Here is a 22,978-nt window from a genome sequence, read left to right on the forward strand (position 1 = left end):
CTCCCCTCCCCTCTGGTGAGTCTGGGGGTCTGGTTCTCCGCCCACCAGTGGCCAGGGGCAGTTGGTGGCCCGGGGCGGCGGCGTCCCGCACCCCCTCGCGTCCCCCCAGGCCGGGGTCCTGGCTCTCCGGGCGCCCGTGGCCCCGGGCGCGGCGGCGGGGCGTCCCGCACCCCCTCGCGTCCCCCCGGGTCCGGGGTCCTGGCTCTCCGGGCGCCCGTGGCCCCGGGCGCGGCGGCGTCCCGCACCCCCTCGCGTCCCCCCGGGCCGGGGGTCCTGGCTCTCCGGGCGCCCGTGGCCCCGGGCGCGGCGGCGTCCCGCACCCCCTCGCGTCCCCCCGGGCCGGGGGTCCTGGCTCTCCGGGCGCCCGTGGCCCCGGGCGCGGCGGCGTCCCGCACCCCCTCGCGTCCCCCCGGGCCGGGGGTCCTGGCTCTCCGGGCGCCCGTGGCCCCGGGCGCGGCGGCGGGGCGTCCCGCACCCCCTCGCGTCCCCCCGGGTCCGGGGTCCTGGCTCTCCGGGCGCTCGTGGCCCGGGGCGGCGGCGGGGCGTCCCGCACCCCCTCGCGTCCCCGCCCGCTGACCCCGCCCCTCGGCCCCGGCTATTTTGGGCGCCGGCGCCGCGGATCGCTGACAGCGGCGGATCCTGTGACACCTCGCGGCCGCGCACTTGTTGCTCCTCGGACCTGTGGTCCGCCGCCGCCGCCTCGGCCGGCTCGCCCGGGGCCCGCGTCCCGCCGGGTCGGTGGGATTCCGGTAGAGGTGCCCGGCGTCGCCCCCCCCCCCCCCCGCCGAGGCCCGCGGTGACACCGCCGTGAACTGTGACCCCGCCGCCGCCGGGGCGCTCGCGAACCCCGCGAACCCCGCGCCCCCCGCCGCCCGCCGCCCCCCGCGAGCCAAGCGCCCCGCGCGGCCCCGAACCGCAGAGGTGGCTCCCCTCCGGCCCGGACCCGTGGCCCCGCGCGCCCACGGCAGGATGGACTCGGCCACCGCCAACGGGGACGACCGGGACCCCGAGATCGAGCTGTTCGTGAAGGTAGGTCGGGGTCGCTCCCTCCCGGGGCGCGGGGTCCCGGCGGGGCGGGGCGGGGCGGGGCCGCGAGCGGGGTCCCCAGCCCGCGGGGGCCGGGGGTTGAAGGAGATCTCCAGGGCGGACCCCGGGATGGAGCCGGGGGAGGGACTCAGAGCGCGGGGCCCCTGGCTGGCGGAGCGGAGCGAGCGCCCTAAGCCCGGGGCTGTGGTGGCTGCTGCCTTCCCAGCGGTCCGGGCTGGAGGGGAGAGGCCCCCGGGGGTGGGGGATCTCCTGCCCGCAGGCTGCTGCGGGGCGCAGCGCGCGGTCCCGCTCGGCCTCGGGTCTCCGAGCTCCCGGCTGGGCAGCAGCCTGGGGTGGAGGCGGCGCAGGTTCGTCTCTGCCCCGCGTGCCGGGGAAAGGATGCAGGCCCGGCCGGCGTTTCCCTGGTGGAATGAGAAAGAAACATTTGATCAGCCTCCCGCAGACCAGGCAGGAGCTGAAACCTGAGCCCCCCGCGGAGAGGAGAGCGTCCCGGGCGGGGTGGGGCTTGCTGCGGGGCTCACCTGGCTGCCCGGGTACCCAGAGCCCTGGGTGGGGGGCGCGGGGATCCGATCTGGAAATGCAGACTTCCCCTAGAAATATTCAGATCGTGGGGAAGGTGAGTCCTCTCTCACTTAGTGCTCCTCAGGGAAGAGAAGCTAAATTAAAACAAAACAAAACAGCCTCCACACTCCATGGAATTGTACCCAGCCCATCGGTATTCCCAAACCAGCTAAATAGATATAGATATAGATATAGATATATAGATATATATCTCTCCACAATTCACAGGTCTTTGGTACCTTTGTACTTCGGGGAGTTCTTTTATCCTGGCAAAGTATATGTCAGTGTGCTGGTTGGCCACGGAGCTGGACTGGCCTTGTATTCTTGGGATTTACCTGTCATTTAGTGGCACCTGCTTCCCTCAGCCTGTGCTCTTTCCATGCCCTAGTTTGGTTTTTGGGTGGGATTTCCAGGTCCTCTTTGGCAGACCTAGGTACGAAAAGAGGTCATGTCCCCCTCCCTGCGGGGCTTCCGCGTGTTGGAGGTGCCCAGAACTCCTACTCCAGACTGGCCACCCCGTGAACAGGCAGCACTTTCACAAAGCAAGGAGTCTGGCTGCTCTCCTTAAGAAAGCCAGTCCTTATTCTAGGACTTCCTCAGATTCCCTGGGAACAGGAGTTTGCAGGTGTCAAGTTTCTGAGTTATTTGAAACACGAATTGGTTCTTTCGAGACAGAGAAGCCCTTTGCCCCAGTACTAGGCACAGAGATCTATTCTAGCCCCAAGTTGGCCGAGTTGGAGATTTTGTTCATTTATATGCAAAGCTCACTTACCCAGCTCTAGGTACCCCGCCCCCCTCCCCATCTCCCAACAAACCCTAACATGCCTATATTGCCACCTGTATCTTTTTTTTCTAAAGGAAACAATTTTTGAGACCCAAGTAAGTCTTCATAACTAGCCCAAAGATCAGACGGATGAAAAAGCTGTTTTGGTCCAAAGTTTCAGGCACATGTTATATTCATAGGAACGAGTCAAGTCTGGAAATGCTATGTAAAGGCTGTTAGGGACTCCAACGGTGTCATCTTTAGTGAAGCCCTGTCCTGACTTCCTGAATCAGATGTTTCCAGAGTTGGAAATGACTCTGAGCAGTATGACTCCCATAAAAAAAAAAAAAAAAAGCTCTTCTGGTGGGCAGAGTTAGGATGTTGGTGATGGACAATACTCCCTGGATAAGACCGCCAGCTCAAATTGCTCATGGAATCCACCCTCCCAAGCCATCCCATACGGACTGGCAGTCACTATCAGTAACCATGGCTGGTGATGATAAGAGTGATCTTAGTAAATGGCAGGATTTGGGGACTGGTGACACATGCTCATCTAGCTCATGTCATGTGGTCGCCAGCATCCTTGATCCTAAAGACTGGCTCACCGGTGAAACATGAAAAAAAAAAAAAACAACAAAAACCTGACTCATAGTCACCTCGTGAGACTCACCAGAGCGTGGAGGGGGCTGTGCTTTCCTCCTCAGATACAGCCCTGGGAAACAAGAAGGATGACTTATTTGCATTTCATGTGCTCAGAGAGGGTGCACAAAGTGCCCAGAGCTAGTCAGCCAGCAGCATTCTAGTTTCAGTCCTCCTGTGTGTCCCTGCAGACTTGTTAAAGCTCCTGTTCTTTCCCAAATACCCAAATATGTCAGGCTTGTACCTTATTTTGACAAGCAAGGCTTTCAAGTGGCTTCTGTAATAACGATGCTGTGTATGTGCTGTTCTGTCCTGACGTGTTCACAAAACCTGGTCAAGGATATGGCTAGGCATTCCAGGTCTTTCCCTTCCAGGGTGCATTCTAACAGGGATATTGAAGAGATTGTTTCCCCACATCCCCCCTGCCCCCATTTATTGTCTATAATAAGAGAGATCAGACTGGATATGCTCCAATTCTACTGCTCTATACCACCTTGAGGATGGAGCAGATTTGAAGGCACTGAACCTGCATCCAAGTCTTATTGATCTCTGTCATTCATAAGCTCAATGGCTCAGAAAAGTTGTTGAACCAAGACAGTGATTATGAATGAAGCAAACACGCCAGTCATTATCCAAACCCAGACACATTTGGCTGGAATGGAGAGAGACACCAGCGATACTTGGTCTGGGAGAGGTGTGACCAGGATTGTTTGGGGAATGTGCGTCAGCGTGGGTAGGAAAATGCTGTGACCTCAGGCTTGCTGTTAGGATTCCAAGGAAACGGGTGAAAGTACTCTCCCTGCTGAAAATCCCCTCAAAGGCAGAGACGCCCACCCTGACCTGGGTCCCCGGCTGATAGGCCCTCCCAGCAGCTGGCACCTCCCTCCCTGATTTGCCTTAGGGAACCAAGGCCCAGTTCCTTCCTCTCCTGCGGGGATATTTTGAGAACCATGAGATCATCTTTACTTTGGACTTTGATCATAGAAGGAGGGGAGCAGATTGGAGAATGGGTAGTGGCAGCCAGGGTAGGTTATTGAAAGAATTAAAAGGGGGAGGAAGTCAAAGCCAAACAGAAAACCATTTGGGACAAACACAGGATGTGCTGAGTGTGTTCCATCAAGATGCTCCTCCTATCGGGGCTGCCTCCTCCTCCGTTCTCAGGTCCACCCACACCCGAGGGGTAGAACGCCACCGACGCCAAGTGACCTTACAGTGAGGAATTCCCTTACACCTATTTCTTACGCCCTGGGAGCTGAGTTTCAACAGAAAACCATGGTTCTCATCCTCAGCTACTCATTCCAGATTGCAGGGAGATGTTTAAATCCTGGGACCCACAGGTCTCCAGGCTAATGATAGCCCTGTCTCTGTGGGTGGGGTTTTCAAGCCCATCCTGGGAGACTTCAGGCCAAAGTCCTGGTGGAGAAACCAGATCCTGGGTGGGTCCAACAGCAGAGAGCTTCTGCTAAAGCTGAAATAGGTAGTCTGGTGCTTAGAGGCTCCATGGCAGAGAACTTCTCATGGAGCATCATGGTCAGGAGTATCTCCATCCACAGCTGCTCAGTTAACAAATGCTGACCAGATAATACACCCTGCCCACAGCACTCCAGAACAGCCAGTGCCTGGAGGGAATAAAAACGGAGCCCTGCTGATTGTCCGATGGAAGGGACTAGTTGTTTCCTTTATTGAGTGATTCAGAAAGCTCTGACAGTGATACCGGGCACACATCAAGTTGGGGTGGAGGGGGGAGCGTGGGGGGGACGCGTGGTGTGTCATCTGACTGCCAGAACCAACAGGATCAAATCCTGTGTTGTTTCCTCTGTGGTCCCGAGCTGTTCTGGCTACCAGTCACCTTGGGCAGCTCACCCAGGCATGAGCTCATCGGGGTTTTGATGTTCCCTTGATCACATTTAGCAACAGTGGCTCCTGTCACGGCAGTACATCCACAGAGGGCCAGTCTGAAGGCCCAGCGAGACCCTCTCAGGCATCATGGGGGGGGGCAGGAAGTAACCTTGGGTCTCAGGTATGGGAGTCCAGGGGCGGTGTGGCAGCTCCCATGTCCTGCTGACCTGTAGTGTCTCTCTGCTGCTTGATGGCTCTCTCCAGCCAAGGCAGAATCTGTTAATTTAGACAATCAGGTAAAAAGAAGCTTTCTATTCTTGGTTCTCTTTGAGTTGCCAAGGGCTGAACTGAGATATGGTGGAAAAAAGTGTAATTTGGGGCGTTAGGTTTACTAGGTGTGCAGGGTAGAATGCTTATTTGATCTTTTGTCTGAGCCATAGTGTGTGTGTGTGTGTGTGTGTGTGTGTATATGATCTGGGCCTTGAACTCAAGGCCCAGACACTGTCTCTGAGCTTTTTTGCTCAAGGTTCGTGCCCTATCACTTGAGCCATAGCTCCACTTCTGGATGTTTTTAGTTTAATTGGAAATAGAAGTCTCATGGGCTTTCCTTCCCCAGCTGGCTTTGAACCATGATCCTCAGATCTCAGCCTCCTGAGTAGCTAGGATGACAGGCGTGAGCCAATAACAGAAGGCCATTTGCGAGGACAAACACAGGATGTGCTGAGTGTGTTCGATCAAGATGCTCCTCCCGTCGGAGCTGCCTCCTCCATTCTCACGTCTACCATAGTCCAGGGATAGAACGCCACCAAAGCCAAGTGACCATACAGGAGGAGTTCCCTTACACCTCTTTCTTAGGGCCGGGATTTGGTTTGGTTTTGCTTTGGGTTTTACAAATGAAATGCCAGCCTCCATGCTGCCATTAGAGCTGGTTCATGGAGTTGGTTGGAGCACTAAACAAGTGGTGTATGAATCTGAGGTCAAAGTCGGGGTCTCCTCTGAAGGCTTCACAAACTCCCTTAGTGAAAGCCAAGTCTGGAACTTCCTTCCCTGGGTGGGTAAAGGAAGTATGAGCTCACACTCACCTGCTTGTGTCTCATTGTTGGAGCCAGGATGCAGACTAAAGGCAACTGGGGCTGAGCATGGCTGGTTCTGATTAGCTAATTCTTCCCGGGGGGCTGTGGGCCCTGTCTGAAGGGATGTGTTCAGTGTCACTACCTGTCTGGGGCAGACCCCTGACCCCAGAGTTGGATCCTAAAGTTGATTCCTCCTGCAAACTTTGCTTCCTTGTTCAGGGACGTTCCTACCTTGCTAACTTCCACAGAGATGTTATTGCAAGCTTTATTCCATTTGTCTCATTGGGCTCTAGGGAAGGCCTCCAGGTCATCTGGACATTATCTGTAACTTTGACCCTAGGTGAAGAAGATGATGTCTTTAGAGTCTCAGCTCTGATTCCAGGAGGATCCTTTGTTCTGTTCTCAGATTTTCCCATCTCCTCACCAGGAAGCCACCAGCTCACCATAGCCATGGGAGTGCTCAGAGAAAATACACATGCCACTCAAAGACTTCTGGGAGATCCGAGTCTGTCAAAGGACTCTCTTGGCCTGGAGGGTCTGCCACAACTAGCAGGGGAGTTTTCCTGCCAACCCCCCAGTGTGACAGCTCACTTTGGAAATGTGTTCTTTTCCTTCAAGGAATGTTCTGACATGTGAAATTCTGTCAAGTACAGATAAGATGCTGTCAGCATGGAAAGGAATCCTTCCCACGGAAGGAGAGGGAGTCACTGTCTTCTAGAAGTGGCCTCTAGCTCTGCTGGCGTGGGAAGCTCCTCCAGACTGGGCTGACCAGCTCCCTAGTGGGAAGCAATGGTAAGAGCAGCAGGACTCAGCCCCAGCAACACAGAAATGCAGGCTTTCTTGATGGCTCTATGTCCAGAGATGGACACTTAGGAGGCTGGGGTGGAGCCCAGGCACACTTAGAAAGCTCCCCAGGCCAAGACTGAGAACCAGAGGCCCAAACCCTGGGTATGAGGGAGTGAACGAGGCAGTGAGGACTGACCGTAAGAACAAGACGGAATCCCAGAACGGGGGAGGCTGAGGCAGAGACACTGGTGAGCATGAGCCCCCCCCCACCTCAAATGAACCAGGAAAGGGTGGAAGAAATGCTGTGACCCCCCCATCTCTAATTTGTTCTCTTGCAATATTTTCTTTTATAATATAGGAGTGACAAGTCATTTTAAAAGCTGGAAAAAAGGGGGGGGAGGTATTAGTAAGATAAAGAACTTAGGGAGTCAAGGGAGTAGACAAGCATTTGGCCAATTAGTGAAAATATTTATGACGCACCCGCTTTGAGCCCTGGCTAAAGCTGAGAGGAGGTGGACGAAATTCAAGAAGGGAACGCCGTCTCAGCAGTTGGGGGAGGGGTGACAGACATGAGTGGTCCCCCACAAGAGGAGAGATGTAGATAAAGGGGCAGATATGATGCAACTCTGGTCTCCAGGCGTAAGTTTGGGGGTGGGTAGTAGGACTGGAGTTGCACCCCAAAGAATGATCAGGATTCTTAGACGTATCTAGAATTAGGCAAGCCCGGCAGGTCCAGTTACCACGGCCCAGAGAGAATGTTCGGGGCTGTGGGTAGTGCGAGGTCAGCCGGAGTAAATGGTAAATGCATAGGAACTATTGGCCCGGGTCCCAGGGGTGGGGAGGAATCAACAACAGGAAGGACTTTTGTTCCGTGTACTTTTGTAAATACTCGGGACTCACCGGAAATGTCTCCTCACAGTGAGTGATGGACCCGGCCCATGTGTGCACCGAGGTAGCTGAGCTGGGTGGCCAGAGGTCATGGGAAGGTGAAGCGCTCAGGGTGAGAAGACCCGAATCTGAGGGCCTGCTCTTCACATACGCGCTGTGCGGCTCACTATAAATAAAGTGAAGCCACTTGATCTGTAAAACGCTATCTCCGCAATCGTAAAATTACAGCATTTCCAAGCTGGGGGGAAACATTAATCTCTAGGGTTCCTCTGGTGTGATGCTCTTGGATCAGGTACGTGTGCAGTCTAACACTCTGGAGTTCCTGGTGTAGGCTTAGAAGGAAGATGTGTGGCTCTTCCTGCCATTGCTGGCATGGCCACCGGCTTCCCCACCCGTGTGACGGTGAGGAGAAGCTTGAGGCAGAGGCCTATCAGGACAAGACTACAGAGGTCCTAGCAGCAGCTAGGACCTCTCACAATGGGGTAAGAGGCAGAAGGTGCTGTGGAAGTGAAGTGAACACACCATGAAGTACGTGAACTCCTTAGAAGAAACCCGTGACATGGATCAGGGCCAAGAGACATGGAGATCAGCAGCATCCTGGGCAGTCCCCGGCCTGGAATGTGCTGGAAGTTTAATGTTGCCAGTACCTTACACCTTGTGTTGACTTCCATGGGCTTTAGGGTGATGTTTTTTGCTTATTAATCTGTGCAAAGACAAGGAGAAACAAGTACCCAACTATAGAAATAGCACAAAAGGTGAAGGAGGGGAAGGAAGATGTTCAGCAAACAGAATCCAACTGGGAGCCCATTACCTACCATGCAGAAGAAGTGAAAACCTTGTCCCAGTTAATGTCTCTTAGGATCCTGATTTGGGAGGTTGTCATGGTAACAGACAGCTAGTTCTTGATTCAGCCCAAGGCTCTTCTCCCCTAGATGGACATCCCTGCTTCCTAGCTCTGGTGGTGGACAAAGGCCCAATAAAAACAGCAGGAGAGGGGAAGGGGAAGGGGAAGAGGAAGTGGAGGAACAATCTCACCTGCCTTGAATTTCTTTTCACATTTGGGTTCTATAGGATCTTGTGGTTATAGCATGAAATGGAGGACCTGTAATGTCTTTGAGATTTGCTTTAGAAAGCAAGGCAACCAAGGGGGCCTGGCCCTTTGTTACAAATGTCTGTGATTTTTCTTGGGGGAGACTGAGGGTTCTGGGTAAGGCATGCCCACAGGACTCTCTGTGATTGAAGTCATGTGAGGAACATTCTTACACTTCATCCAGGTAAAAGTAGGAGTCTTGTAAGAGTCAAATAAGAGAAGAAACAAGAGTGCCTTGTGTAAACTAGAGTTTTTAGTCTTCCGATGTAAGGTACTGTGTTGTTCAGTTCAGGACCAGTGCTGGGACATGGCCTATCCGCTGGTTCAATGTAACATCTGGAAAGTGGTCGCCATTATTTGAGTTCCTTCTACCCCATGGCTCTGCTATTCCCCAAGGCTCCCAGCAAGGCTGTTGGGCTCTTCCTTCGCCCTGGGAGGATCACAGTTGGATGATCATCTGAGAGCTTTGGAAGGCCCACTGCAGGAAGTAGCCACATCACTTCCACCCACTTTCTGTAGTCCAAAACTCAATCCTAATGTGCAAGCAAGGCCGGAAAGTGTCGTCCAGCTGTGTTCCCAGGAGAAAGAAGAAGCAGGTTTGGAACACAACCAGCCAGTCTTTACTGCAGTTATTTCTCTGTCTCCTCTGGTACCTCACCTCCGAAGGGATCCGCAAGGATGATATACTACATTCAGCTTCCCTCACCCCCGTCTCTCATGTCTAATGGAGCCTCCACCTCCTACCATGAGTTCAGCTGCCGCTGCGGATGCGGGAAACATGCCTCTCCCTACGTTCCCTGAACATGGTTGATGATGGAGCTATGAGTTTTGGTGAGTTTCCGAAGTATTTTTGAGTCTCTGCGAGGAAGAGCTTTGAACTCTTACCACACACAAGCTAACTGGCCAGGAAAGCATATGGAATTCTTCTGTACAAGCTTAGAGAAAAAATTTCTCCAGCTCTTCATAGCCCTCAGAACCAGCCAGGGAAGTTTCTAGATCCCAGCCCACAAGAACAAATTAGAGTCCTCAGGGAGGGAGTTCCTGAACATTCCTGATGTGACAGAAATCTCAGGTGGGTGTGGTGCTCAGGCCAGGTAGAGATGCTCTGTTTATCCACTGTCAGAGGACATCCTTATCCTAGACAAGTGAATCCACTGCTGGGAAGGCAAAGCCCCCCAGCAGTCAGTGAGTGATTGACATTTGGTAGGTGGGCCTTCTGCTCTCACGTATGTGAGAATTCAATTACCCCAGTATGTGAGAATTCAATTACCTTAAAGACTAGCCCCTGCCCTGATAATCATTCTGTGCTGTGACCTGTGGAATTATACAAACCATCCCGGACTATCCTTTATCACAAAGCTGCTTATTTCCATCCCCAAGTTATACAGGAAATGGAAGGGGTAGGCAGAAGTGGGCAGGAGAGATGGGGAAGTGAAAGTAATGATGGCCTAGAAAACCCAGTCTTCATTCTCCTGACTGTGTGCCTCCCAAAGTCTCTACCTCCCTAGTAGCTGGGATTACAGGCATAAACCAACATGGCTGGTCCCCTCCTCCTCTTCCTCTCCTTCCTCCTCCTCCTCCTCCTCCTCCTCCTCCTCCTCCACCACCACCACCACCACCTCCTCTTCCTCTTCTTCCTCTTCCTCCTCCTCCTTCTTTGGGGAAGGTCTTGCTGTGGCCCTCAAGCTGGCTTGGAACTTGTGATGCTTCCCAATCAGGGATTACAGGTGTGAACCACCATATTTAGTAACGTCAGGCCTTTCAAACTCTTCTGTGACACACAGAGCGGTTACAGGTGGTAAGACTGGGGAAGATGTTACATGTGAGCATGTACTATGCAGTAGACATTGTATGAGGCACTGTCTTAATCCTTATCCCTCATCCCACAATGCCGCAGGGCAGATCCATTGAGACTTTCATGGTTGAGTGATCTGGGCTCTTCATGAAAGATTAGGTCTTTTGCCCAGGGTCCCATGGAAAGAGATAGAATTGGATCCAAAGCCAGGTCTGGTTGCAAACTTGTTTTATGGGCGTGAATAATAAAAAATAATGCGGGTACTGTCCAGGTGCTTGCAATGCTCGGTGGTGGCTGCCAGGAGTCAGGGCCTGGGTTGGAGAACACAGATATACACAGCGTAGACACAGGAACCCTGGCAGAGCCGGCAGCCTGGCAGTGGCCGCACAGGGTCACTACTGGACAGTGGAGGGACTGTGAGCTCAGGGAAAGTGAAGGAAGCTCTCAGTAAGAGACCTGGTATCAGGGAAGCACTAAACAGAGCTCCACAGTACAGGTCAGGACGGAGTTGAGTTTCCGCAGTGCTCAGGCTGAGAGGGGGAAGAAGCGATTGTCCTCTTGTCCTTCTCCTTCCACAGACCTGTTGCCAGGGGAGAACCCCCAATTCTACCCCTCTCAAGACCCCAGGAGCTCCTCTTGATACCACCTCCCTGGGAGAGTAAGGGAAGCAGTAGAGAAAACCAGGGACCAACCCTTTGGGCCTGTCTCCCATCTGGAGGAGGATAGGAGGCAACTCCTCAGAACTATTCCCATCTCTGTGCCAAGAATCACTGCAACAGGGTGAGCAAGGCACCTTCCATTCCAGAATGGGAGATAAAGGGCTCTTGGTTGGTGAAGGGTGAGGAGAGGGAAGGAGGGGAGGCTCCTGGTTAATGAAGGCTTGGGGCATGGGGAAGGAGAGCTCCAAAGGATCTGGAGGAAGAGGCCGGGAGACAGGATGTTTGTGTCACTGCCCTACTCCCCATACTTGGTAGGATTTCCCTTCAGGTGGACTTGAGCCAAATGCGTGAAGATGGTTACTAAGATGTTTAGACCAGCTAGGTCCAATGGAGGAATGGGCATGCCAATACCATAGTTATTACACACGTGTGCTCTATGTATATGTGTTTATTTCATTCCTATTCCTATATGTGTGTGTGTATATATCCACACATATAATGTATTCTATATATATATTATATATATAGCCACACATGTATAAAATATATATGTATATTTATACATATGTACATGCATATGTGTATATGTGTGTATGTGCATATACATATATATATATGTGTATGTGTGTGTGTATACACTTCTGTGATTTAAAGTCCAAGACCAAAATGCTCACATCCACGTCTCCACCTGGTGTTGGCACACAGCCCTGGCTGAGCCATCAAATGCATGAGTATCTTGGTCATAGTTAGTCCAGATGCACCAATGGTTGAGTAGAAAGTAAAACATGACAGTGAAGTTCAGGTAACTTCATTCTGGGCTCTGCTTTCTGTTACTCTGTTGTTTCCAGTTGGTAGCTTGGGTTTCTTCATTTCTGTTTTTTTGTTTTTTGTTTTTGTCAGTTGTGGGGCTTGAACTCTGAGCCTGGGTGCTGTCCTTCAGCTCTTCAGCTCAAGGTGAGCACTCTACCACGTGAGCCACAGTGCCACTTCTGTTTTCTGAGTGGTTTATTGCAGATAAGAGTACCATGGCCTTTCTTGCCCAGGTTGGCTTTGAATGGTGATCCTCAGATCTCAGCCTCCTGAGTAGCTAGGATGACAGGCGTGACTACTGGCATGGCTGTTCATTTCTGAAATAAAGGAATCAGACAAATTGATCTCTGAAGTCCCTTTCAGAGGTAAAGGTTGACTGTTTGACTCTTGTGTGTTGGGACCTCCACACAGGCCCTTCAGGGAGGGAGGTTCCAGAAGGATGCTTCTCTCAAGCAGTTTATAACGGACTTATCTCTTCATAGCCTAGATAGGAAGCAGTTCTCTATAATGGCCACATGCTCGATATATGAGGCTTTGCCGGGTAGGCCGGCTCTGTGGAAGATCACCAACCCCACACCATAGCATGGAAGTGGCCTCTGGTAAAATGCTGATGAGTAGACAGCTGTGTTGTGATGAGACTTCACCTGCATGTGGACTGGGCCTCAGAGCTACGGACTCTTCAGCAATGGGGGAAGCAGAAGTTGCTTCCAGGGATGAGGCCACATTCGCCTACAATGGCCCACTCCACAGAAGCACTGCGATCTGGCCACCTCGGGCTTGGGTTGTAAGACAACACTTTCTGGGTACTTTCAAGAGTGTTCCTATGTGAGTCTAAATTGTTAACAACCCTTTCCTGGAGCTGATGAAATCGTGACAGAGGTCAAGGCTTTGCTGGCAAGTCTACCACCAAGACTGTCCACCTGTGGAAGAACTGCATGTGGCCTGAACATGCTCCCCACCTCTACCTACCAGCACCCCTTCTTCCCATGTCCCCTGCACGTGGGGCTTTGCTCTGTCAAATACTCCCCTTGGCAGGGACGGCTGGGCCTGACTTCTGCCAAGCCACGTGCTGCTGGCGCACACCACTGCTCTGGGTAGTGCCCTGACATCTGTGAGTTTGGGACACGCAATGCAGAGGTACAACAGGTCTTCTGGGAGTAACACAACTCAAGGAAAAGAAGCAGGGTGCCGGTGGCTCACGCTTGTAATCCTAACTACTCAGGAGGCTGAGATCTGAGGACTGTGGTTCAAAGCCAGCCCGGCCAGTAAAGTCTGTGAGACTCTTGTCTCCAATAAACCACCAGAAAACCAGACATGGTGCTGTGGTTCTAGTGCTAGAGCGCCGGCCTTGAGCTGAAGAGTTCAGGGACAGCGATCAGGCCCAGAGTTCAAGCCCCACAACAGACAAAATAAAAAAGGACAAAAATCCCCTCATGTCCAGAGCACTCTTGCTCACTAGAGGAGAAGTGAGCCCCCAGGCAGGCGAGTGGATCCCAAGGCCTTCAACAATGCTCCAACAGCTGGAGTTCAGGAGAATGAAGGGCAGTGTCTTCCGCTGTCACGCTCCTGCCCTGACCTCCTCCCTGTGCCCTTGACCAGCCACTTGGCTTCTCTGGGGAATTTTTCAGCTATGAAGCAGACTGGAGCCGCATTCCTGGGTCTGCTAGATCCTGGCCTCCATTCAAATGGGATAAGTTCTTGGAATCCACTTGTTCTCTGTGTGTTTCTGTTGACTTACTTTGGTTGACTTTCACACAAGCCAGTTTCATTGTGTGTCTATGTGTGTGTGTGTACACGCACACGTGCACGCATATACACACAGTTTCTTCATATTCTAGGAGTTAATTTTTAGGTCTCAGACACCTTGATTTGGTAGGAAGTTGGTTTCTTTCTTAGGTCAACAATTTATCATAAGAAGCATTTTGGCCAATTATACATGAGTTCGTATTTTGGGCCCATATTCAACTGACTTGTCATTTATTGGTCATACTTCATTGATATCCAGCACCAGCGTCTTCAAGGCTTTCTAGGCCCTCATCTTTTCTAATTCCTTTAGCTACAATGAGTTCTGTAGTTGGCAACAAATTATACATAATGTTGTCTTTGAAGTCATATATATATATATATATATATATATATATATATATATATATATATATATATGTATTTGAAAGCTGAGTAATGTCCTATTGGGATAATTGACAACAAAATGGGTGCACAGAGCATTTGGCCTTCACTGGCCTCTAGGAGGCAGAAGTAAAATAAATACCTCTGTGAGTTCTTTCTACTCCTCCTCTGTTCTCTTTCTAGTAAACCCTTTTCACCCTTGAGCGAAATCAAGTCATAATAATTCCTGAGAGCCTCCTTCAAGGAAAAGTAGTGCAAATAATAATGGTTCACACTTAACAAATATGTAGAGCGCATGACATGCATTTATAATTGAGCTCTCACAACAGTGTATATTAACTGCTGTTATTCATATCCCCATTGCTTAAGGACGAAGCAGAGACATTAGCAGCTAAGTGGTTTGTCTTATAAGTGTTCCTCACCTGTCTTCTCTCTGGAGGAGTGAGCCAAAGGCCAGTGCACCTATGAGGGGTCTGTGGGTGAAGAATAGGCTTTGCTGGCTACATTTGGGCAGTGTGTGTGTGCCTGTGTGTGTGTGTGTGTGTGTGCTGGTCCCAGGGTGTGAACTCAGGACACTGTCCCCGAGCTTCTTTTGCTCAAGGCTAGCACTCTCCCACTGGAGCCACAGCACCACTTCCAGCTTTTTCTGAGTACTTTATTGCCTGGGCTGGCTTCGAACTGTGATCCTCAAATCTTAGCCTCTTGAGTACCTAGGATTACAAGCGTGAGCCACCAGCATTGAGACATTTTGGCATTTTTAGTTCCTTTTTCTTTTCTTTTTTTTTTGGTGCCGGTCCTGAGGCTTGAACTCACAGCATAGGTGTTGTCCCTGAGCTACTTTGCTCAAGGCTAGAGCTCTACCACTTGAGCCACAGCTCTACTTCAAGCTTTGATGGATCTAGTTGGTGAAGCAGTATGACTGTGCCAAGCAGCTACCACGTGTCAGACACAGAAGAATGGGCCTCCATCAGAACTGCAGAGCACTTGGCTTTGTGGCATTCTGTTGGCTACAACCAAACCTCAAATAGTGTTTTTAAAGGGAATAAAGAAAGAAAGGCAAGTCCAAATATAGAGTTCTTTTGCTGGCCTTAAGCAGATAGACCTATGGACTGCTTCTTTAACTTGCTGATCTGGGGCTGGGATGGAAACTAGTGACTTAAACATGAGTGGAAACCACTTTAAAAAGTCCTAGCAGAACACTGGCATTTCCCTCTATGGTAGCAGAGGTGGCGCTCCCTGGCTATGTCTGAGCTTAATCACACCTTCAGTGTGTCAAAACACACATCCTGTTAGACTCATTGTATTATTTAACTCTGTTCCCATTCTCCTTCTTCACCCATGAGCGGTTCTGGAAGAAGTTCTGACACTTACCCAAGGTTGTGCACTGATGAAGGAACTGGGGCTGACTCCCAACTTCCTGCTCTGATTCCTCTCTCATGAACAAAGGCAGGCAGGTATGTGGCTGGAGAAATTACAGGAGAAAGCTCGTGGCTGCATCCCAGCCTGGTGCTCAGAATCACCCAAGAGCAGGCCCCCGAGTTCAACGTCAGCTTCCTGTGGGTGAAGTTCCCCGGGCTACAGCCCGTAGCTGGGACTGTTCGTCACTGCTTCTTAGACCAAAGAACAGGTGCAACTCGCTTTGCACCTCTGTTCACTGGGAAATGTTGGTCGCGTCACTGGGATGCCTAGCTTCCGCCTTTTATTTTATTTTTAAAAATTTTGAATCTCAGCATCCCATTTGCAAACCAGCACCGGTGCAGAGAATCCTTATAGAGAGCAAGAGAAGATAGCCGTGCATTCCCATTCAGACCAACATGCGCCGCCCAGTCTTGATGTGTGGACATAGTGAGTGCTGTGGGGAAGACAGAGCCTGAGATGAGATTTGATCTAACAGCGAAATCAGGCACAGAAGAGTGAGGAGTATCGAGCACGGCATCCATCCAGCTACATCTTGTTCCGGGGGATTTTCCTTAATGATCTCACCAGAATGTCAAAGCAGCCCTGGTGGTGCTGGCCAGCAGAATCCCTTCTGCACTGGGAGCTGATGGTGGCTAAACATGAGGACATTTTTAGGCCCTGGCTTTGGTAGATGCTGGAGGCACTTCCTGTGGGACAAGCTGGGAAAGGCTCTTGGTATCAAGGATTTAAGGCCCTTAGTGTGACCTGTCCAACACTGGGAAAGGGTCCTTCTCAGCCCACAGGGCAGGATCCTGGCCCCCGCAGAGCCTGGGGAGAGGAATCCCAGGTGGGTACCCACCCTAGTGGGTACAGAAGATGAGCATTGAGCCAAAAAGATAGTTCTCACATCTTAAGATCTAGTGGAATTTTGCCCTGCAACGTTGCACCTTGACCTTGTCTCTTTTTTCCTTTTCTGCTGCTCTGACCCCCCGTGCTCGCCATCACTGTACTGAGGTAGCTTGTCTGATTTACGCAGCTCACGGCTGGGGCGGGTTGTTGGCACAGGGGGAAGCAAGTGCACCTCGGGGCTCAGTATCTCCTGATGTGGGTGGTATTTATCGGAGGACCAGGGCTTCTGACTTCAGAGTTGATAACTGCGATGAGTTAAGAGTCTTTGGTTCTACTGTGATGGAATGAATACATTTTTCATGTGAGGACATGAATTTGGAGGGCCAGGGATGGAATGATGCAGGTTGAATCAGAGGCCCTCTTTTTTCTCCACCAATTCATACATGGAAACCCTAATGCTCAATGTGATTATATTCAGAGATAGTGCTTCTAGAAAATAATGAAGCTTAAATGAGGCCATAAAGGTAAGTCCCTAATTTAGTAACGTTACTGGATAAAGAAGAGGAAATACCACCTCTATTGCTTTTTTTTTTTGTTTGGTCAGTCATTGACGCAGCCCTGAACTCAGGGCCTGGGTGCTGTCCCTGAGTTCAAGGCTAACACTCTACCACTTTGAGCCACAGTGCTACTTCCAATTTTCTGGTGGTTAATTAGAGTTAAGAATCTCTCAGACTTTCCTGCCAGGGCTGGCTTTGAGCCTCAATCCTCAGAGCTCAGCCTCCTGGCTAGCCAGGATTACAGGTGTGAGTCTCCAGTGCCAGGCTACCCCTTCACTGTTTTTCTCTTTCTGTTTCTCTGACTCTGTTTCTCTCTCATTTTATCATGTGAGGATACAATCAGAAAGTGCTCCTTTGGAAAACAGACAGAAAGCCAGCCGCAGTGACCATATTCACCTCCCCCTTAATCTTGGATTTCAGTTTCTAGAAACATGAGAAACAATGCTTTGTTGACACCCAACCAAGCTATTTCATTATGGCTGTGTTCACAGACTAGGGTATCCCTTTGAGATGTCATGTTGTGATTATGACATTTTATAGATCACTCTCAGGCAAATCCTGTTGACTAGCCAGTAAACAAATAGACATTTCCCCAGTGTCACCTGTGTAAAAAGGTACCATGGAGAAGACAGGAGTGGGTAATGCACAATCCTGTCGATATCAGAGACTGTAATTTCACAGACGAGATCAAAGCTTGAACCCACATACCGAGAGGCATGGATGGAACTTCATCGGCCAGTAGAAGACGGTGCCGAATGTTGAGGTCTGGAAAAGGGGCAAGGGTTTCGGGAAGTTATTGGGAAAGTGTCTGCCGGTGAGAAGCGGTGTCTTTGGGAATCAAATGTTCCCCAGAGCTTCGCAGGTTGCCTGCTGACTTAGCAGAATCACATGCTTGGGAGAGGTCCGCAGTATCGCTCATGTGGTTATTCTCAGCATCTCCCACGGCTGTCACGGCAGCCTATCACATCTCTGGTTTCAGGGAGAGCCACCCTGACGTTCGAGAGAGGATTCACACGCGTCGTCCATGGAAAATGATTCAGGCTGATGTCATCCTGGAGCTCAACCCGGAGTCACGTCAGCGAGGGTAGCCTGTGGTCAAAGGATGCGGCCAGCCCAGAGGGACCCGAGAGGGCTAGGGAGCCAGGACAATACAGATCCGACTTGACATTCCTTGGGACTCCCATCATCCTCTGGGGCTTCTCACTGGTCCTCTGCTGCGGCAGGGCAGGGGAAGTTGAGGAATGATTTCCTCACCTTCAGCAGCGCAGGGCCCAGAGCAGGAGGAGGAGAGTGTGAAGGGAATGGCAGGAATGAAGATCGAGAACACAGCGGGTTGGGTCACTTCGTGGCTGCAACTGCTGACACAGGAGACGTGGCACCCGACATCACAGAAAGCCAAGATCTTAGCCAGAACGTTGGCTAACCCATTTCTTGCTCTTTGGTACGAATCATGTAGCACCTTTTTTTTAGTTTCTGGCCTGATGATTCTAATATGCAAAATGAAGCGTCTAGAAGGTCTGCCAGGTAGGATGAATCGTTTTGTGATCAGTTCTGTCTCTCACCTTTCCCAACTTCACTGCCCATGGGAAAATCCCATGGAACAGAGAAGATAGCTCCCCTCCTTCCCGCGCTCTCCCCCCGCCCCCCCCCCCCCGCACCATGCTTCTCTCTTGCGTGTTCGTCTTTACCTTCTCTTGCCTGAATTTAGATCTTGGAGCCCTCTTTGGGGACATGACCCTTCTGATGGCACTTGGCAGGCTCCGTGCGTGTGCCTGCGCACATACCCCATCCTGGGATATATACATTTTTATGATTTCGTAGCAAGAGCCTTAATACAGCCTTGCTCTGCCATCCTCCCACAGTCTACCTTCCCATCAACTGCATGAATTTTCTATCTGCTAGGATCAGGCTGTGAAAAGATCCCTCAACAGCAATCTGAGAATTTCACAGAGTTGTTGAAGTTTATAGACTCTCCTTGAATATCTTCCATAAGGCATGTGGTTTCTCTGTTTCCTTGGCCTTCCAGTTTCCTCCATTTCCCAGATGCTGCTCAGTTTTTCATGGGTAGTTCACAAAAACTGGGCTACAGCCTCGGTAGTTCACCTTACGATGGAGCCATTTCTCACCGTCTCCCCAGGCTTATTCCATTTCTGGATTTATCATTACTCCCCAGTGTGCTTACAAGTTCCAACCATGTGCTATTTAGATCAGTTCCCAGACAGGAGATAAAAGTGTCAGTCAGTACTAAAAGCTAATCATTGACTTCTAAACTATCCCTCATTGAAACCACTCATCTGTGCAGCCCTGCGATCCAAAACAAACTCATGACTTAAAGCCACGCATGACACGTCTCATGGGTGGCAGAATTTACCCATAGGAATGGGTGAGAAATGCGTAGAGATGAACTACTCCATTCCTGAGGAGTCTAAGAGAGAAGCAAGCAAGAGAGAGAGAAGGACCAGCCTCGGGTTACCCGATCTGATAGGAAGGAGCCAGGACGAGAATGGCAGCTCCCATGTGGTTGACCATCCAGTCTGTCTTTTCACCGATCGCCATCATTGCTTCCACCATCTTCTAAAGCCAGGCTCCCTCCCATGCCCCATCTTCTGCACACCTTCCTGTATTTCAACCGACGTAGACTCTCTTTCTTTAAATTTTTATTAAACTGTTACCATGAAGGTGATGTACAGAGGAGTTACAGTTACCCAAGTCAGATAAAGCGTACCTTTCTTTTTGGACTACGTCGCCCCTTCCCTCATTCTCTCCATGGGCTCTTGCTAACACTGAGCAGGGGTCTCCTTGGCTGGTGCCCAGCAGGTTGAACAGCAGTGTGAAAGTGTATGATTACCAGCCCACCTAGGCTGGATGTCCAGAACCCAGAAGCAGGAGGCCCCGGATGGCCTCACTCAACACCAACTGCTTTCAGGAAAGGAAGACTAAGTATACTGTGACCTTCCTCATGGTGACATTTGATCAGATTTTCTCATTGCTTAAACTTCACCCTTTTGTACATGCATCAAAAGTCCTGGGGACCCATTACTCTTTCAAGTACTTAGAAGCTAATTACTTAATTTGTTTATAGTGTATACCTCCTTCTTAAGTTCCTAAGAAGTCCAGAGTACTAGAAACTTCAGAGAGAGTTATGTAGGATAATAAAGTTTTATTTGTGTAATAAGTGAACCCATGCAAAATAAAATAAGAAGTAAAACAGAAACTGGCAGTAAGGATATTAAGGACATGAGGTGAACAGCCCATGAGGTGGTTCTTCACAAAGTGATTCTGTGGAGGCCAGGATTGAGAGAATTATGGTTAGAGGCCTACCTGGACAAAAGGTTTCTGCAAGACTCCATCTCCAACAATAAAAAACTCCAGGCGGTACATACCTGTCTTCCCCATGCTGAGGGAAACTTGAATGGGAGAATCACTGGGCAAAAATTAAGACCCTATTTTTTTTAAAAAAGAAAGAAAGACAAGCTGAAATGCTAGAGAGTGGCTCAAGGGGTAGAATGTCTGGCTAGTCATCTTGTCGACCTGGAGTTCAAATCCCAGTACTGCCAAAAAAGTAAACTAAAAAAGTTCTGAACTTCTAAGATGGTGAGGGAAAACAAAGGAAGATTTGTTGGTTACACATTTTTGCGGGGAGGAGAAGGGACTCTCAGTACTAGGGTTTGTGCTTAACAGGCCGGCACTCTACCCCTTGAGCCATGCCTCCAGCCATGCTGCATTTGCTGGTTATTTTTGGAATACGATCTCACCCATCTGGGCACACAGCCCGAGCCGTGATCAGCTACTCTAGGCTTCTTGTCATCGCTGGGATTACAAGCAGGCGCCACCATGTCCAGTTTCCTCTGTGGAGCTGAACTCTCCACAGTGAAATCAATATTCAGTTAAAAAAAAAGTTTGGATGACGATCACATCTAGTGATGGACACATGTTAAAAAAAAACTCTGGCCAGGGACAGGAGGTAGATGGGGAGGGATGAGGTGGGGACGTGAAGGAAAGGGTAATATTGGCCAAAAAAAAAAAAAAAAGAAATGTACTCGTTGTCTGACTTCTGAAATGGTAACCCCTCTCTGTACAACACCTTCATAATAACAATACAATTACATTTAAAAACATGTCATTTGGGAGATGCTTTTCAGAACTGTTGCTCTTAGGAAACAGGAATATTGACAACCGTTGTTTTCCTGTCTGCCTTCTGTCTGTACTAGTTAGGTTAGGAAGACATAGCTGAGCCACTGTTAGGAAAACTCAGGTCTTTATCTCACCCACAGGAGCAGAGTGTCGATTGATTATTAAAACTGAGGATTATTCGATTCCAACTCAGGGGAAGTAAAATGATCATGCAATGAACCAAAAATGCCGAGGAAGGGTGGAGATTTCCCATCTGCTCCGAAGTAAATGAATCCCGTTCATTCATAAACATTGCATGACAAATTTATTAAATGTTACGCATCGATGTTTCAGTATCCTCTGAAATCCTTCTTGGAAAGTAGGAGTATTCACTTACTGGATAGCACCCCCAAAGGGTCTCCCACAGGAATGCTGTAGTGTGGCTGTGGGGTAGCATGGCCCCAGGAATCCTCTACGCTCAGTTCCTCACACGCACACTCATGACCACAATCAGGGGCCTTGCTCACAAGTGCAAAAGAACCACACCGTCCATGGTACTCTGTGACTTGCCATTTTCTTCAACTATGATGCTTCCCCCAAAATAATACATAGGAATGCAGTTGATTCTTTCAAAGAGCTGCAATTTATCCCATTACACGCCTCTGTCATACTGTAGTCAGCCATTCTATAATTGGTAGGCAGACTGTTGATAAGATTTTGCTTTTGAGAAGCCAATATCAATGGTTTTAAAAAGTTATTTTTGTCTACAGGGTTTTTGTTTGTTTTGTTTTGTTTTTGTGCCAGTCCTAGGCCCCGAACTTTTATGGTCAAGGCTAGTGCCCTACCACTGAGCCACACACAGCTCCACTTCCAGCTTTTATTTACTTATTTATTTTTCAGGTGCTTAATTGGCAATAAGAGTCACACAAACTTTCCTGCCTGGGCTGGCTTTGAAGTGCAATCCTCAGGTCTTGATCCTCAGCCTCCTGAGTAGCTAGGATTTCAGGCATGAGCCACTGGCTTCCAGTTTACAGGGTTTAATTTGTTATATATATGTATGTGTTTCTGTGTGTGTTGGTTAGCAACAAAAACACCTTTCTCTCCATCATATGAGTAGAAACTGAGGCAGAAGCTTTAAACAGTAATAATAATACAATAATGATGATGATGATGATGATGATGATGATGATGAAGGAATGATCTGCTTTCTTGGTTTTCTTCAATACCCAGGCTTGCTCTGCCCTTGGCTAGCAGGCAGGGTCCCCCAAGCCCTGTGCATTGATGGGTGCTGGGAGCTCTCAGTGTGGTGGCTCCAGAGAGCCTCACCCGCAAGGGGCGCGTGCCGGCTTTCCTCCACTTCACCCGCTGGGCAAAGCTTGAACCCTTGGCTGACCCTGCAGGTGAAGAGGCAGGTGGCTTCAGAGGGTGTGGGGCGCAGCTGGCTTGGGGCACACATGCTCAGTGACTTTAGGTGTCCCTGGCTCCTATGGGGCAGGCCAAGTCATGGAATTTCAATAAATAATTGAACCGGAGCTCCGGTTTCAGCAGCTCCAGGGTTCACTTTCAGCTCCTGGCGCCATTGTCGTGGCCAGCAGCTCCTTCCCCTTTCCACGCAGCGGAGGGAAATGTGGCTGTGATTCACTGGATATTTTTTTTAAGAACCCAGGAGAGCCAGATTGCTATGTACAGGAGTAGAGATGTTAATTTTTCTCCCCTGAACAAAAGTTATGAGAAAACCAGATATGAGAAGAGATGCTTCTTCGATGAGAAAGCAAAACTGGCTCTCCCTGGCTCGGATATTCTAGGTGTGAAGGTCTTGGCGTAGGCACCGCAGGACATCTTGGTCTTCCAAAGATTCGAAACTCCGTCTTCTTGTTAGGAATGCAGGCTCCGATGAGCAAACGTGGGGGTGGGCTTGAGAAGCCATATGTCTAGGAAGCTTCTAGAATGATCCTTGCAAGAGCAAGTTGGAGACAGCCTAGCA

General features: G+C 50.2%; 1 protein-coding gene across 2 annotated transcripts in view; it reads left to right on the top strand.

Moving 5' to 3' along the window:
* Clic5 (chloride intracellular channel 5) overlaps window positions 1-22,978 on the top strand; it is a 102,200-nt gene that overhangs the window by 31,397 nt on the left and 47,825 nt on the right. Inside the window, exon 1 of one of the 2 annotated variants that reach the window (XM_042671949.1) lies at window positions 920-1,029. The exons of the other annotated variant lie outside the window; for it this stretch is intronic. Coding sequence (XP_042527883.1) covers window positions 970-1,029 — 60 coding nt within the window. The 5' untranslated portion in view covers window positions 920-969. Of the gene's footprint in view, window positions 1-919; window positions 1,030-22,978 lie in introns of those variants that run through there. 2 annotated transcript variants of the gene reach the window in all.

Source organism: Dipodomys spectabilis, unplaced genomic scaffold (genome assembly GCF_019054845.1).
Source record: "Dipodomys spectabilis isolate Male_0828 unplaced genomic scaffold, ASM1905484v1 ptg000669l, whole genome shotgun sequence".
In the NCBI taxonomy this organism is placed as follows: domain Eukaryota; kingdom Metazoa; phylum Chordata; class Mammalia; order Rodentia; family Heteromyidae; genus Dipodomys; species Dipodomys spectabilis.